Genomic DNA, 12,956 nt, shown 5'->3' on the forward strand with positions numbered 1-12,956 from the left:
GCTGTACCCACCTTACCCAAAACAGGGGCAGAAAAGAGCATTTCAGGCAAAACCTCAGCTGACAGCTTAAATTTGTTTGGTTATTGAAACTTTTAAAGCCTTGTGTCTAATAAGAGAGAGTCTGATCTTTGCCAGAAGAATTAGAGATGCTCTGTGATTTCTTGCAAAGCATTATGCAGCTGTGGCAGCACAGAACTCAGCAATCACCTTCCTTTACCCTATTTTGAGCAGAAGAAAAACTCCCTCTCCAAATCTGTGTAGAATTTACTTCCATTATGTATTTTTGAAAGTAACACCAAATGGAAGTATCTGAAGAGGAATACCCAAAAGAGTGAAAAGTTTGTTTAGGCAAAACTCTTCATTTTAAGCCCTGTACAGTGACGGCAAGTATCTGGTGAAAAATCTACTAAACTCGCAGATCAGGGTTTTTTTGGGCACTTGGTTATTGAAGCTTGAGGAATATAAGGAGGTAAAAATATAATTTGATTTATTAAAAAAAATTCTGAGAAGTGTCACAGAAATGTAAATTTAAATATATATTTTTTAGAAACAATGGAGACATTTTGCTTAGAGAATTTAAGAACTGACTTAATCTTGGCTTCCTAAGATTTGAGGTTCATGACAATTGAAATGCCACCCTCTGAGCTCAGGGGCTGGACTTGATTGTAGTGGAGTTCCAGGAGGCCCTGAAATACTCAGTGCTTGCAAAGTGAGGAGAACACAGCCTTGGGGAGATTGCCACTTGTGGGAATGCTCTCCTCTAAATGACTCAGAATTGACCATTTGACAGCAACCATTTATGAAAAATCTCTGACTCTGGGCATTTTTGGCTGGGGGAATCCTGGTGACGTGCTCAAGCTCTGCCATTTGCTGATCTGCACATCTCATTTATCTCATCTTGCATTTCTCCTTCCGTCCCCTCCTGCACACATGCATGGTGCAACTGTAATCAGATATAAAAGAGCTCTTTGCCCACAGTCCTGGGGTGAGGATCAGCTAATTTCCTGCTGGGAAATGTTATTCTGATCCAGAATTGTGAGGCAGATACAAAGACATTCGAGGCAGTTAAATCAAGGGTGACTTTGAAGTAAACAGAATGATGATAATAAATGTTCAAATAGCTGATAAATGACAGCAAATGAAAGGGATACTCCCTCTAAGCCAACACTGAGTCATGCACTGACTGTTGGAGAAGGTTCTTGAACTGCTCTGAAAGGTCCATATAACTGATAACAAGAAGGATTTTGCTCCTGAGACTCATTCTGCTAAAACTGATAATGTGAATTTAATTCAAATACCAGACAGCATTTTGGGAAATTCTATCCCCTTCTTGCCTTGCACAATTCAAAAATGCACCAAGGAGGTAAAGATATGAGGTATCCACTTGGTAACTAGATGTGCCAGGCTTCAAGCTGCTTGTTGGAAGTACCAAAATTCCTTTCAGGAATTGGGGGAGCAGATAAACTGAAGAGGAGGCAAGAGGAGATAAGAATGGATGGAAATAAACTTAAAGGAATGGCAGTGCTGTGCAAGAGGCCTTGGCTCAAAGACTTATTATCATCAGTCACATGTTTCACATTCTGTCTTGGAGCTGCCACTGTGAGTCCAAGCTTTCCAACACATGGGGAGAGCTTTGGCTCCACTTCTCCCCAGAGTAAATGGAACCAGATGTTTCTGCAGCCCCCTGGGTTGCAGTGACACAACTCCCTCCAAACACAGCTCCCCACTGTCCTTGTGGGTCGCTGTGTAATTCACAAGGGGCTCAGACAGGGACTGGGACAGACAAACTGTGAAAAATAATAATGAAAAAGGAGGGATGACTTTAATTTTACTGGGTGAGAAGAGAGAGGTTAGCTGACTATCCTGGAAATAATTATCTAGAAAGTTTTGAAAAATTAGAATACATAGGAGCATAGGATGTTCAGTTACAGAGCAGTTAAAAAGGGTGGCTCTGTAGGGAAGAACAGCAGCTTCAGCAGTTAAATTAAATGTTCTGTAGGGGAAAATGTGATAACTGTGTACAAATTTGGGAAAGTTCAGTATTGCAGAAGTTCTGGGAAAAGGTGTTTCAAAATAAAAATGGAACCAGTTCATTATGAGCTTTCAAGGTGTGATCCAACAGCCTTCCATTAACCTTCATTTCAGAGGAAAAGCCATGCCAGAGGTTCACTTATGTATATAGATAATATTCAAAACCATGTATTCTAAATGATGCTGAGATCTTATCCTTTCAGACTCAGAGGAGATGGGGAAATATCCTGAAGAGTTTTATCCTTTGTATTGGAACTAGAAGCAGAACTTTTATGTGTAAGACTTTCAGGCCAAGAAAAAGAGATTTTACCTTTAAAATCCTACAGGACTTGTCTACAAATGTCTGTAACACTCCTCTAGATAGTTTAATACACCAGTTTTACTTGTTCAGCTATTGTCAGGCAGCCAGTGAAGTCTGTTGATTTCGCTTACTCTGGGGGTCCAAGCAGAGTGCATTTTCTCATATTTCACAACCAAACAACACTATTACTTATTTTAACTGCCAATTCAGAATTCCATGGTTTACACAGCTTCTTTTTACTACACAAAGCTTGTGACCTGTGGGAGAAGCTTTGCTTCTCCCAGGGTCTTAAGACAAAATGCAGACCTAGAGAATGGGATTAGCAAATCCTTCTAAGGTCAGGCTTCCTTATCAGTGGCACAGAGATTCAGGACTCCACAGTCCTGCTGGCAGGAGCTGGGGACTGCTCTGGTCATGCTCTCATTCCAGTGCTTGAAGTACTTGCAATATTATCTGCTAGACATGGATTCACTTCTCCTGCTGCTGTTTCCTCACAAAGGATGAAGGAAGCTTTAATTTATAATCTGGCAGTGGTGTGGTGCAGTGATTACACCCCCACCAGGTGCTAGGGCTGGGTTTGGGCTGTGCTTGTCCCTTTTCAGTCAACAGTTTTATGGGAATTTTTGAAAAGAAGTTCTGGTATTCTCCTGTAACTAAGAACAGTACTGTGCATAATGTATTCCACTTCAAAGCACAATTTTTACCCCTAATAGGAGCTGCAGGCTACAGACTCTACCAACACACCCAACAAACACGTTAGCATCACAAAAGGCAAGACTAATTACAGATTTATATTCTGGCAAATAAGGAGAGTCTTTTAACATATTCATAAGTAACATCATTCCCTCAGTGCACACTTTCAGTACTCCATGCTGTGCCCTTCTTTATATTGATGCAGAGATTTTGTGTTTTCCTAATACATAAGGAAGGAATAGTTTTAGTGACCTAATCTGGGAGGTGAGTCAATTTCCAGAGAAGAAATGCAAACTGATTAATCTTAAAGATCTCACCTATTTAGTCTGTACAAATAGGTAAGCCTCATTTAAAACTACCCTGTGCTAGAAAGTATGTGGTAATCCTGCAGATCATCTTTACCTGGGAATTTTCAAGCACTTCTTTTTCTATTTCTATTTTTCAGTGCTGAAGCTCTTGGAAATGAGAAGGACTAGAATGTGGATGCCATCTTTTTAAAATAGGTAATGTATCCTTAAGCACCTACATAAGGGCAGTTTTAGAGACTTTTAATTAAGGCTGGAAAGCTCACAGCAATTCTGTAGCAGCCCCAAACACTGGCTTTGTGTCCAGAGTAGGGTTAACCCAGGAATCCACTTTCATTTGAAAGAACCCAGGTACTGTTACACCTTATTTGTCACCGAACAAGTCCTGCCAATCTGCTGAAACAAGCTCAGGAAGAGCAACACCAGCTAAACCTGAGATTATCTGTGCCACCATCAGCTGCCTCATAGGGAAGGGACAGCTCCAGAGTCCAAACACCAAGAGAGGAGCAGCCAGACTGGTTTCTGCACAAAAATGCAGCTTGGGCTCATTAATTTGTAAAAAGACAACTTCCATCATTTCCTAGACAGCAGCACTAAGAGTTAGCTAGAAAGGTTTTATTATGGGTGGTCAGTATTTATTTGTATTTGTTCTTGAGTCATCAGAGTAAATAAAAGTTAATTATTACCTAGAGATGAAGTTAATTAGCAGTTAGTGGGCTGACAGGAGTTCCTGCAGAAAAAGGTGTATTGTTGTTGAGTATTTTGTAAGGCTTACAATTCATTTGCCTTCTGAAACCACACCAGTGAGATACAGAGCTGTTGCACAGGAAGAATCAATGCCATACACATACAAATACTCTGCTATAGGACATGTCAGCATAGCAGGTATGTCTGAGGCAAAATGGGCACCTTTCCAGCCTCCAAATTCCAAACTTCATTCCTTGTATTTTTCTAGAAGGAGTTTAAACCTCAGGTCATGCCTTTGCAGTTGTACATTACTCCTTAGGCAGTTCAAGCCGTGTCCTTTTGTGCCTTTTTAAATGTGTAAACTTACTAATGTGCAATGACTTTGAACTCACAAAGGGCCCCCAGTTGATAGGCTGTTAAAGATGTTTTTATTGAAGATGTGATTTTTATACTTCAGACATTTAGGGGTGTGTTCCCTGAGGCCTTGGGTGTTTCTCTGTAGTAACTGCTACTGTGCCCACGGGTCTATTAGCAGAGTGCAGCACTAAATACACAACTATAAATCTATTCCTCCACCCCATGGCTGCGACTTGCTTTTGAACTTGTGCAAAAGGCTGGACAGGGATTGCTCTGCTTTAAAAAATGGCTGTCCCATAATTTAAGTTGAATCACTTTCTAATCAGTTTAGGCACAGATTATGATATCTTCAATTAAGCATTTTTGGTAGCAGCTGGAAACAGAAAACTTTTATGTGCTTGTAGGTACCATTGTCCCCTTTCTAAGTCATCTGTTTGCATGAGAAGATTGTGGCTTTGTGTATTTACCCAAAAATTACTGAGCAGACCTGTTGTGCCATCACCATTGCTTTGGGTGGTTGTAGACAGAGTGCTCACCTCAGGCATCCTGTGGCATTGTAGAAGATATCAGGGTCAGGCAGAACACTTGATTTTGGGTAATCTCTGTCTGGCCAGCCCGAGTGGGGAATGAGGACAACCTCCGTCAGGGTCTGCAGGGCTTCTCTGACCAGCAGGTGCTTCAGCTGGTCATTGGAGGACAGGTTCCACAGCAAACCTGCAACAGCCACGAGAAAATCAGAGAGGCAAAAAGACTCCTCTGCACTTTGACAGACTTAATCTCACAGCCCTTGGTGTAAATGAGTGAAGAGCCTGCCTGGCACTGATTATCTGGAGAGAAGCAGAAGGGATTGGTAAATGCCCACCAGCCCTCATCCAGGGACATGGAAACAGGGCAATAAAGGGGGCACAGTTACCCATGTGAATAAAGTAAAATCTCTACATAGTGAGTCCAATGCCCAGCCAAGAAGTGCAGTTTTCCATGGCTCTGCAATGTCTGTCTGCTGCTATCACCTTCTCTATAGCAAAGCAGCACAAGCTAAGGGAAATCTAACTCACAAAAGGGATAGATGGGAGGTGCAGAGAGTTTCCAGGAGATCTGCTGGAAGACAGGAAATGCCCATTACCAAGTTTCTCTAACACTTGAGAGCAAAATTTCTCATAGGAGGGAAAGCTGTTAACACTGGTTGGCTGCTACTGCCCAGACATTAGTCACTAAACAAATCATTCAGTAATGCTACAGACCTTGTCCACTCACAATCTCCAAGGCTAATTTCAAATATAATCTTGTTGAACTGAACAGGTTCCATTATGTTCTGTTCCAACAGACAACAATTCTTTTTAAAGTCCTCTTCCCTTGGAAAACAACACATATTTCTGCTTTTCACCACAAAGGCATTCATTGTTCCTCCAACTTGCTGCTCCAAGTTTCACAGACCTCCTCCTCCACACACTGGCAGGGTATTAGTGAATGTTCCTTTCATCAGCTCACAACAAGAACAACAACAAAAAAATGTTTCTTTTGTATCTCCTTACACTTTGAATTTAATTTCAGTTATTGTGAGCAACAGTAAAATCAAAACAAAAGCCAGCCAGAAGCAATCCATTCCTTCTTCTGGGATCAGCTCTTCAGCCTCTGAATCAGGGGATGAAAGGAAGAATGTGCTTTTCTGAAGGATTGGTAAGGCTTACAGGAAAACAGACAAGCAGTCCAAAGGGCATTGCTAAGCTAAGCAAGTTAAGACAGAAGGGCACAAATGTGAGGAATGGCACAAGGACAGAATATACTTATAAAAAGAAAAAAATATATTTGGAATTACAGGCAGATACTTAGAATTGTCAGAAGAGAATCTGAGATACTGCTCTCACTGTAAATTTTCCAACAAGAACCCTACCTTTACCCACAGGCACTGTTTCCCTGGGCTCAGAAGGATTCTCTCAGTGGGTGTGGATGAATTTGTGCACATTAGGAAATGTCTTTAGGAGCGGATTGTTTCCTTGCACTTATGCTATGTTCTTAGGAGCATAGTTTTCCCTTAGAGGCTTATTTGGAAAAATGGGTGGGTCTGCTTTTAGATTTACATTTCTTTTAATGACAGTTCTGCTCATGCTGTAATCTTCCCCGCAGGAAAAATTTTCTTTCATTTCTTATATTTATGCTGCATGATAACAGGATCAGGAGGTTAGCTGCTCCCTGGAGGCTCATCTGGCTTACCTTTAAAAGCTAAAATATTTTGGTTCTTTCATGCCACAGCCATTTTATTTTCTGTTCCTCAGTATGCTCTCCAAATACTACAAAACTCCAATCCTGTCTTAGGTCCCACAAATGAAATGAAAATTTTGGAGGAACCTCACTACTTTCCCAAGAGTTTTTTAAGTAGCTTGTGTGCCAAAGAAAGGACAGAGCCTCTGCTGACTTTAAGAGTATCAATGCTTTTGTGAAGCTCCCAAATTCAGTCAAATGCATTTATCTCCACACACTTGGGTTGCTCTCAGTCTTTTCTCAGCACAGTACAAGGCACAGTGGCTCACTCTGTGTTCCTAAGCCTGGGTCCTGAAGAAAATCCAGGCCATCAAAGTATTCCTTGAGAACACATGATAAAATATGGATTAATGTTAGACAAGTGCTTGTCTGTATTAACACTGATGGTCCTCATAAAACAGTGACCTTTAAAGATAAGATTCTAAGGCTGAGATTTACTTATCTCAAGTGCACCAGGACTGTATTTCTGACAGGTAATGAAGTACAGTATCAGAAAACTGCCATCTCAGAGTTTTAATTTCCTTTTCTCCTAAAACTTCCTTATTTCATATATACGTATTATATATATATATATATACACATATATATATACATACACATACATATATATATAAAATATGTATATATTATACATTTATATATTTAAATATAAATATTATATAATATTTATATATTATATGAAATTATACCTATTTATTATATATTCTTTATTATAATATATGAATATATAATATATACTTATTATATATTATTCATTATTATTATATATATCAATATATATGAAAAATATATTTTCACACTTTTGTCAGGTGGAGTGCTTTAGTACCAAGCTTTCCACACAGCAGTAGAAACAAAAACTTTCCCTCTACTGAGCTTAGACATCTTTATTATCTATTGCATGCTTTCAGGAGTTTTTCACTACAGTTCAATGAGGTATTATCAGGTACCAAGATGGTTTTTTAAATCTTTTATGGGCAAAGACATTTAGCTGAATAGGATGCCATACGTTTGGAAGTCCCTAATTTATATTCAGAGCAGGATGAGGAAAGACAAATGGACTTCTGGTGCTGACTGGTGTAAGACCAAATCTTTCACATTAACATTTTCCTGAAAGTGCACATTTCAGAGAGATTGCATGCATAGATAGGATATATGTATGAAGTCAAAGGCAATGCAAGAGGTGAAATTATTCATCCGTCTGCCCTTTGCTCTTGTAGGCTCCCTGCAGCTTGCTAAGGAGCTGGAAGAACTGTTCAAGCGATGGCAAAAAAATGCCCTGGTGGCATTTTCACTAAGGTACCCAGTGTATTTCCTCCTGGCTGCACATCTGGTCTTGAATAAAGTAGGAAACATTTCTCTTGGTGTATTTTTAAAGTTGTCCTTTGCAACTGATAGGCATGAAAGCACATCATAACATTTTGCTTTACACAAGCTACATCATCCTGCTTGGCATAAATATTTTTTGGTGTCTTCTTTGTTTTGTGAGTAAACATTCACATTCAGTGACAGCAGTAATTGCTGAAAGAAGATTTTCCCTTTTCCATTTCCACATTGGTGAAGGGGAAGACAGTAATATTCACAACATACATATGAGTTATCAGGCACATTCAACATTTTTGGCAGAAATTATGGAACTGCTAGCAAGGAAAGAGCATTGGCATTCTGGCCACTCTGCCACCTCTTTCACTGCTTCCCTCACTGGTCTGTGACAGCACTGAGAGTTAAGGCACTGTATAGTAAATTACTACATGACCCAGTTCTGCAACTGATGAGTGTGAAAAACTTCAAAACATTTTAACGTTGCAGAGCTGCCCCTCAAAAAAACTGCTGCAGAACTGAGCTAAAAAAAACCCAACAATACAAAGCTTTGTTCTCAAGCTTAGGGAGCAGAGTATTTCAAATACTTTAAAGAATGCAGAATTACAGAAAGTCGCAACATGCCTTTGCTTCAGGACAGGGCTGTTGGGCAATTTCAGTATCTTTTCACGCACTGTTCTCTTAATGGATTTTGTTCTTGGTGTCTTTAAAGCTCACTTGAAATAAATCCCCATTCATTTATTCATGTTTTCCATTTATAAAATATAAGCCTGCTCTTCCTTTGCATGCTAATTAGAAAGAATGTGGGTCACAAGCAGTGGAATTCCAAGAGGCACGCTGGGGACTGCAGGGATGAAGCAGGAATCTGGGGCAGTGGGGTTTGTGGGGAATAGAACAAGCACTTTCTGTCCAGGGCAACTGGGTGTTCAACTTCCAGTGGGTGCTGTCAGCACAGAGTCAAAAAATTAAAGTTGAGCAGCTGTGTAAGTAGCAGGCATTAATTATGGTCCCTAGGGAGTCTGACTTTCTTTTCTGGAATATCAAGGATTTAAAGCTTCCTGCAAGCACACTCACTTCATCTCTGAAGAAGCTTTAAGAGGGGAAGTTGCAGTTCCCAGTCTCTTGTTGCTGACTGAAAGACTGGTCTTGCGCAATGACCATGGGAATTTCACCCTCCGGGAATTGCTCAGAGCAGGTGACAAAGTTTTTGTGTTTAGTCACTAAACAATCGTGTACCTCTCCCTGAAAGCTTTTGCACTGCTTAAAGCACTTCACGCCCGGCTGCAGAGCAAACACTACCTGTGATTTGCTTCTTGGTCTCTATGTCCCGGGTGTGCCGGAGCAGGCGGAGCAGCAGCGGGATCCCTCTCTGCTCTGACACTTCCAGCTTGTTGTCATTGTCCTCAAACACCAGGTTCCTGAGAGCACCGCACGCTGCCCGCTGGATGTCCTCATTCTGAACCTCAAGGAGCTGCAGAAGCTTGGGGATGCCACCGAGTGAGAAAACCTGCGAGGAAAACAGAGCAGAGAATGCTCAGATGCTGTAAATGACAAACTCCCCTTTACCCCTGCCCCACCAAACGTTCAAATAGTCATAGAGACTCCTTTCCTTTGCTCCTATTTGAGAGACTTGATCATTAATCATTTGGACATGGCTATTAACCTCTGGGCTTTGGTGTGACTAATACTTAAAATCCACAACTAGGAGAGGCAACATGTTTTCATAATTAATATCAGAGAATGATGCTAAATCTCTTCCCACTTTGCCACAGATTTGTACTCTCTGACAAGACATTGAATCACTCTGGTCTTTAGCTTTCATGTTGGTGAAATGAATATTTGAGATTTAATTCTGGAACATTTATAAACAGGTTGTTTTGTTTTTTCCTCAGCAATCAGCCTGATGAAAAGACACTGCTCTTCCCAATGCATGTATTGAAAGTGTATTAAAAACCAATGCATTATAATTCTTACATACATTCTTAACTATGTCACACAGAGGAAGAATAGTAAAAGTAAGCATCAAAATGTAGATCATTAAGCATTGTTAGCCAGCTATCTACTGACAGACTACTTTGCAGTGTTTAAATCTTCAGAAAACGAACTTTTGACCCCAAATGAATTAAGGACTTAAAAGATGTTATTTTACAGTAGCTGTATGGAAACAAATAGTTTATTGTGGAGAATGAAGAATCCCATACAAACTGTGATATGACACAAGCAAGCCTGAACTGACTCAGGAATGAATTTGCTGTGGAAAGTTCCTTACATTAATGTACCATTGTCAACAGTCTCCTCCAGCATCTCAAAATGCCATATGGTTTTGTGGACAAACTCACCCTTGTGCAGAACCAACAGCACATGAAAGGCTCAGAAATCTGATACAAGTGTCCTAAACAGTCCAGAGTTTAACGACAAAAAGAATTCAATACAACCAGCAGGTGTTGGCAACACGAAGAAATGGAATGCAACAAAGCCTTTTGTCCTTCATGGAGTAAACTACACAGCCTGGCAGCCTCTCCCCTGATCCACCTGTACAAAAGGCACGGCTTCTTTGTCCTGCTCTGCTGAGCTGATTTCCCCTGCAGTCACTCAGCAATCACCCAAATGCCAGCAGAGTGGGATACAGGAATATTTGTGGTGAGGGCAGTGGTGTGCAGAGCATGCTGAAGGCACACCAACCTGCTTCACTGCAGTGGATCAGCCCTTTTGACACCAATACTGTAGTTGTTTGGTTCTTTTAAATGTTTCTGCAGACTTTCTGTCAATAATTTTAAGGCATTTATAGCTCTTGTTAAAGGAGTGCTATTTGAACCTAATTTGCCGAGAATTTACAACAGCTATTGACTGGTCCTTCTAAATTTTCATTAGTAGACAAAACTCACCAAAATACTGAGAAGTTCACAGAAACAGAAAAACCACTAGACCCACAAATTCTCAAATATCAGGGAACAACAGACAAAGAATGCAGGCTGAAAGGCTAAAGAGGGGACATAAGACCATGCCAACGTGAACAAATCTGATGGGCACCAAACAGAAAAGCTTGTTACAGGATATGTGGGATAGACAGGAAAATACAAGGCAGCTTCAGGCTGACTGCTCCAACCTGAACACTACTCTGTTTTTCTGGGAAGTTGCCTGAGAGAGGTCTGTATCATAACCCACTTTTAAATTCTGAAGCTCTGTCCTCAGTTTGAAGTTAAGGTTGACACCTGTGCTGTTATTTTTTCCCAAAACTGTCTCTGATGTATCCTAAAGCAAGTAAAAAGGACAGAGACACATCTGGCTGTCACTGAACTGGACTGCATGCACATAATGATGGAAGTAAGGCGGGGATTATTGAGCATATTACAAACCAAAGCAGGTGTAATAATGTCTATTAACAGCTAAAATAAACAATCATCTTACACTTTATTGTACAGAACTGTTCAGCAGGAGAGACATATTTGTGTTCACTAGTGACATTTAAAGAAAAGGAAGAGAGAATATTTTTAATAGACCCTTTCAAAAAACTTCTAAGAGACTTAACAAGTTTCTTGTAAGAGAAAACTTCAAATATTGAAAATTTGGTCAATCTAAACAATGTACTTATGCATGTGTACAGTTCCAGTGAGCCCTTCACATTTTTGCTAATCCATGTACTTTTTAAACACACTTGTGCAGTTCTAACAAACCCTGAAGCTTGGATAAGTTTGCACTGTCCTCAGAATTTTATTTTTTGGGATATTTCTGCGGGCAAGTCAAAAAAAGGAGACAGGAGCAACTATATTGACAAAATTCAGACTCCATGATTTATAAAGGCTGAAAGCATTAAGTTTGTTTGGCTGAAAAAGGGAAAATGAGTGGGTATACAGTAAGTGGGTTCAAAAGAACTGCAGCAAAACACATCAATGCATTTTAGAGAAAATATCTACCATCAGTATCCTATATGGTTACTCAGACTGCCTTTTTTCTTTTCATGCTGGCATACAGGGCCATAAGGTATAGAATAGAATAGAATAAAGTTTAGAATAGTATGGAATCTCATTTTCTCTGCCTGATTGTAACTGGCAAAAGAATAATGACTTACTTTTCTCCTGGCATCTGCTTTTTGGAAGCACTCATGCTGAATGAAAGTCACTGCAGCGAGGATCCTGGGGGTGGACTGGGTATTTTCACTCTTCAGAATGCTCACTGCACGCTCCAGGGTCATCTCCACTTCTGGGCTCCTTCAAAGTACAGACAGAGAGATCTAGTGAAGAAAGACTGCAGAAAAATGAAAGACTGCAGAAAAAGGATCAGTCTTGTAAAACTAGGATTTTTGTGTTTTTCATGTAACTCTAGCTTTTCTTAGATTTTTTTTTTTCCTTTCCAGTAGCAGAAAATATCATAATGGCTTTAAGAGGTACTGACATTCAGGGGGAAGAGAAAGTCATAAATAGAAGTGTGGTTCTGGAGAAAGCAGGTCATGCTTTAGGTTATAATAACAAAATGGAAATATCAATAGATGTTTGTATCAGTGTTTCCATCCAGTGGATGAATGAAAAATGTGAAAGGGAGGATGAAGAAGTGGATGAGGATCAAAAGAAGGCCATAACCATGCCAGAGTGACTACTACTGGCTGTGAAGATACTTTAATGTTTTCCTCAATAGTGAGAGGATTGACTCTTTATATTTGTCCTTATGCCTTTCATCAGTGTCTAGTTCCCAGACCACATCTATGCAGGATTCAGAACCCCATTTTTTCAAAAAAGGAAGTTGTTCTTGTTTGAAATAGATGGGCAAAGATATTTTTCAGGTGGGAAAAATAAGAATAACCCTCATTAAACTGAGTATATAGAGATTCTGTGGTAGAGAGGCAATGCAGAGAATATCAAAAATATGTGCCACCACTTCCCTTCAAACTTCCAACATGTTTGATTAAATGATTGATTTTGTTAGACAATGATAAAAAAATGCAAAGAGAGGTCACCAAACACATTTTTTTCCCCAGTAAATGGAATATAAAACAATTAATGGCAAAATCA

General features: G+C 39.9%; 1 protein-coding gene across 5 annotated transcripts in view; it reads right to left on the reverse strand.

Annotated features, from left to right (window-relative positions):
- Positions 1-12,956, reverse strand: part of PKP2 (plakophilin 2) — a 43,342-nt gene that overhangs the window by 14,549 nt on the left and 15,837 nt on the right. For all 5 annotated transcript variants that reach the window (XM_074539088.1, XM_074539087.1, XM_074539090.1 and 2 more), the window contains exons 4-6: positions 12,020-12,158; positions 9,250-9,457; positions 4,911-5,088 (exon numbers count right to left, since the gene is read on the reverse strand). In XM_074539088.1, coding sequence (XP_074395189.1) covers positions 4,911-5,088; positions 9,250-9,457; positions 12,020-12,158 — 525 coding nt within the window. The remainder of the gene's footprint in view (positions 1-4,910; positions 5,089-9,249; positions 9,458-12,019; positions 12,159-12,956) is intronic.

This window comes from Zonotrichia albicollis, chromosome 4 (assembly GCF_047830755.1).
Source record: "Zonotrichia albicollis isolate bZonAlb1 chromosome 4, bZonAlb1.hap1, whole genome shotgun sequence".
NCBI lineage: Eukaryota > Metazoa > Chordata > Aves > Passeriformes > Passerellidae > Zonotrichia > Zonotrichia albicollis.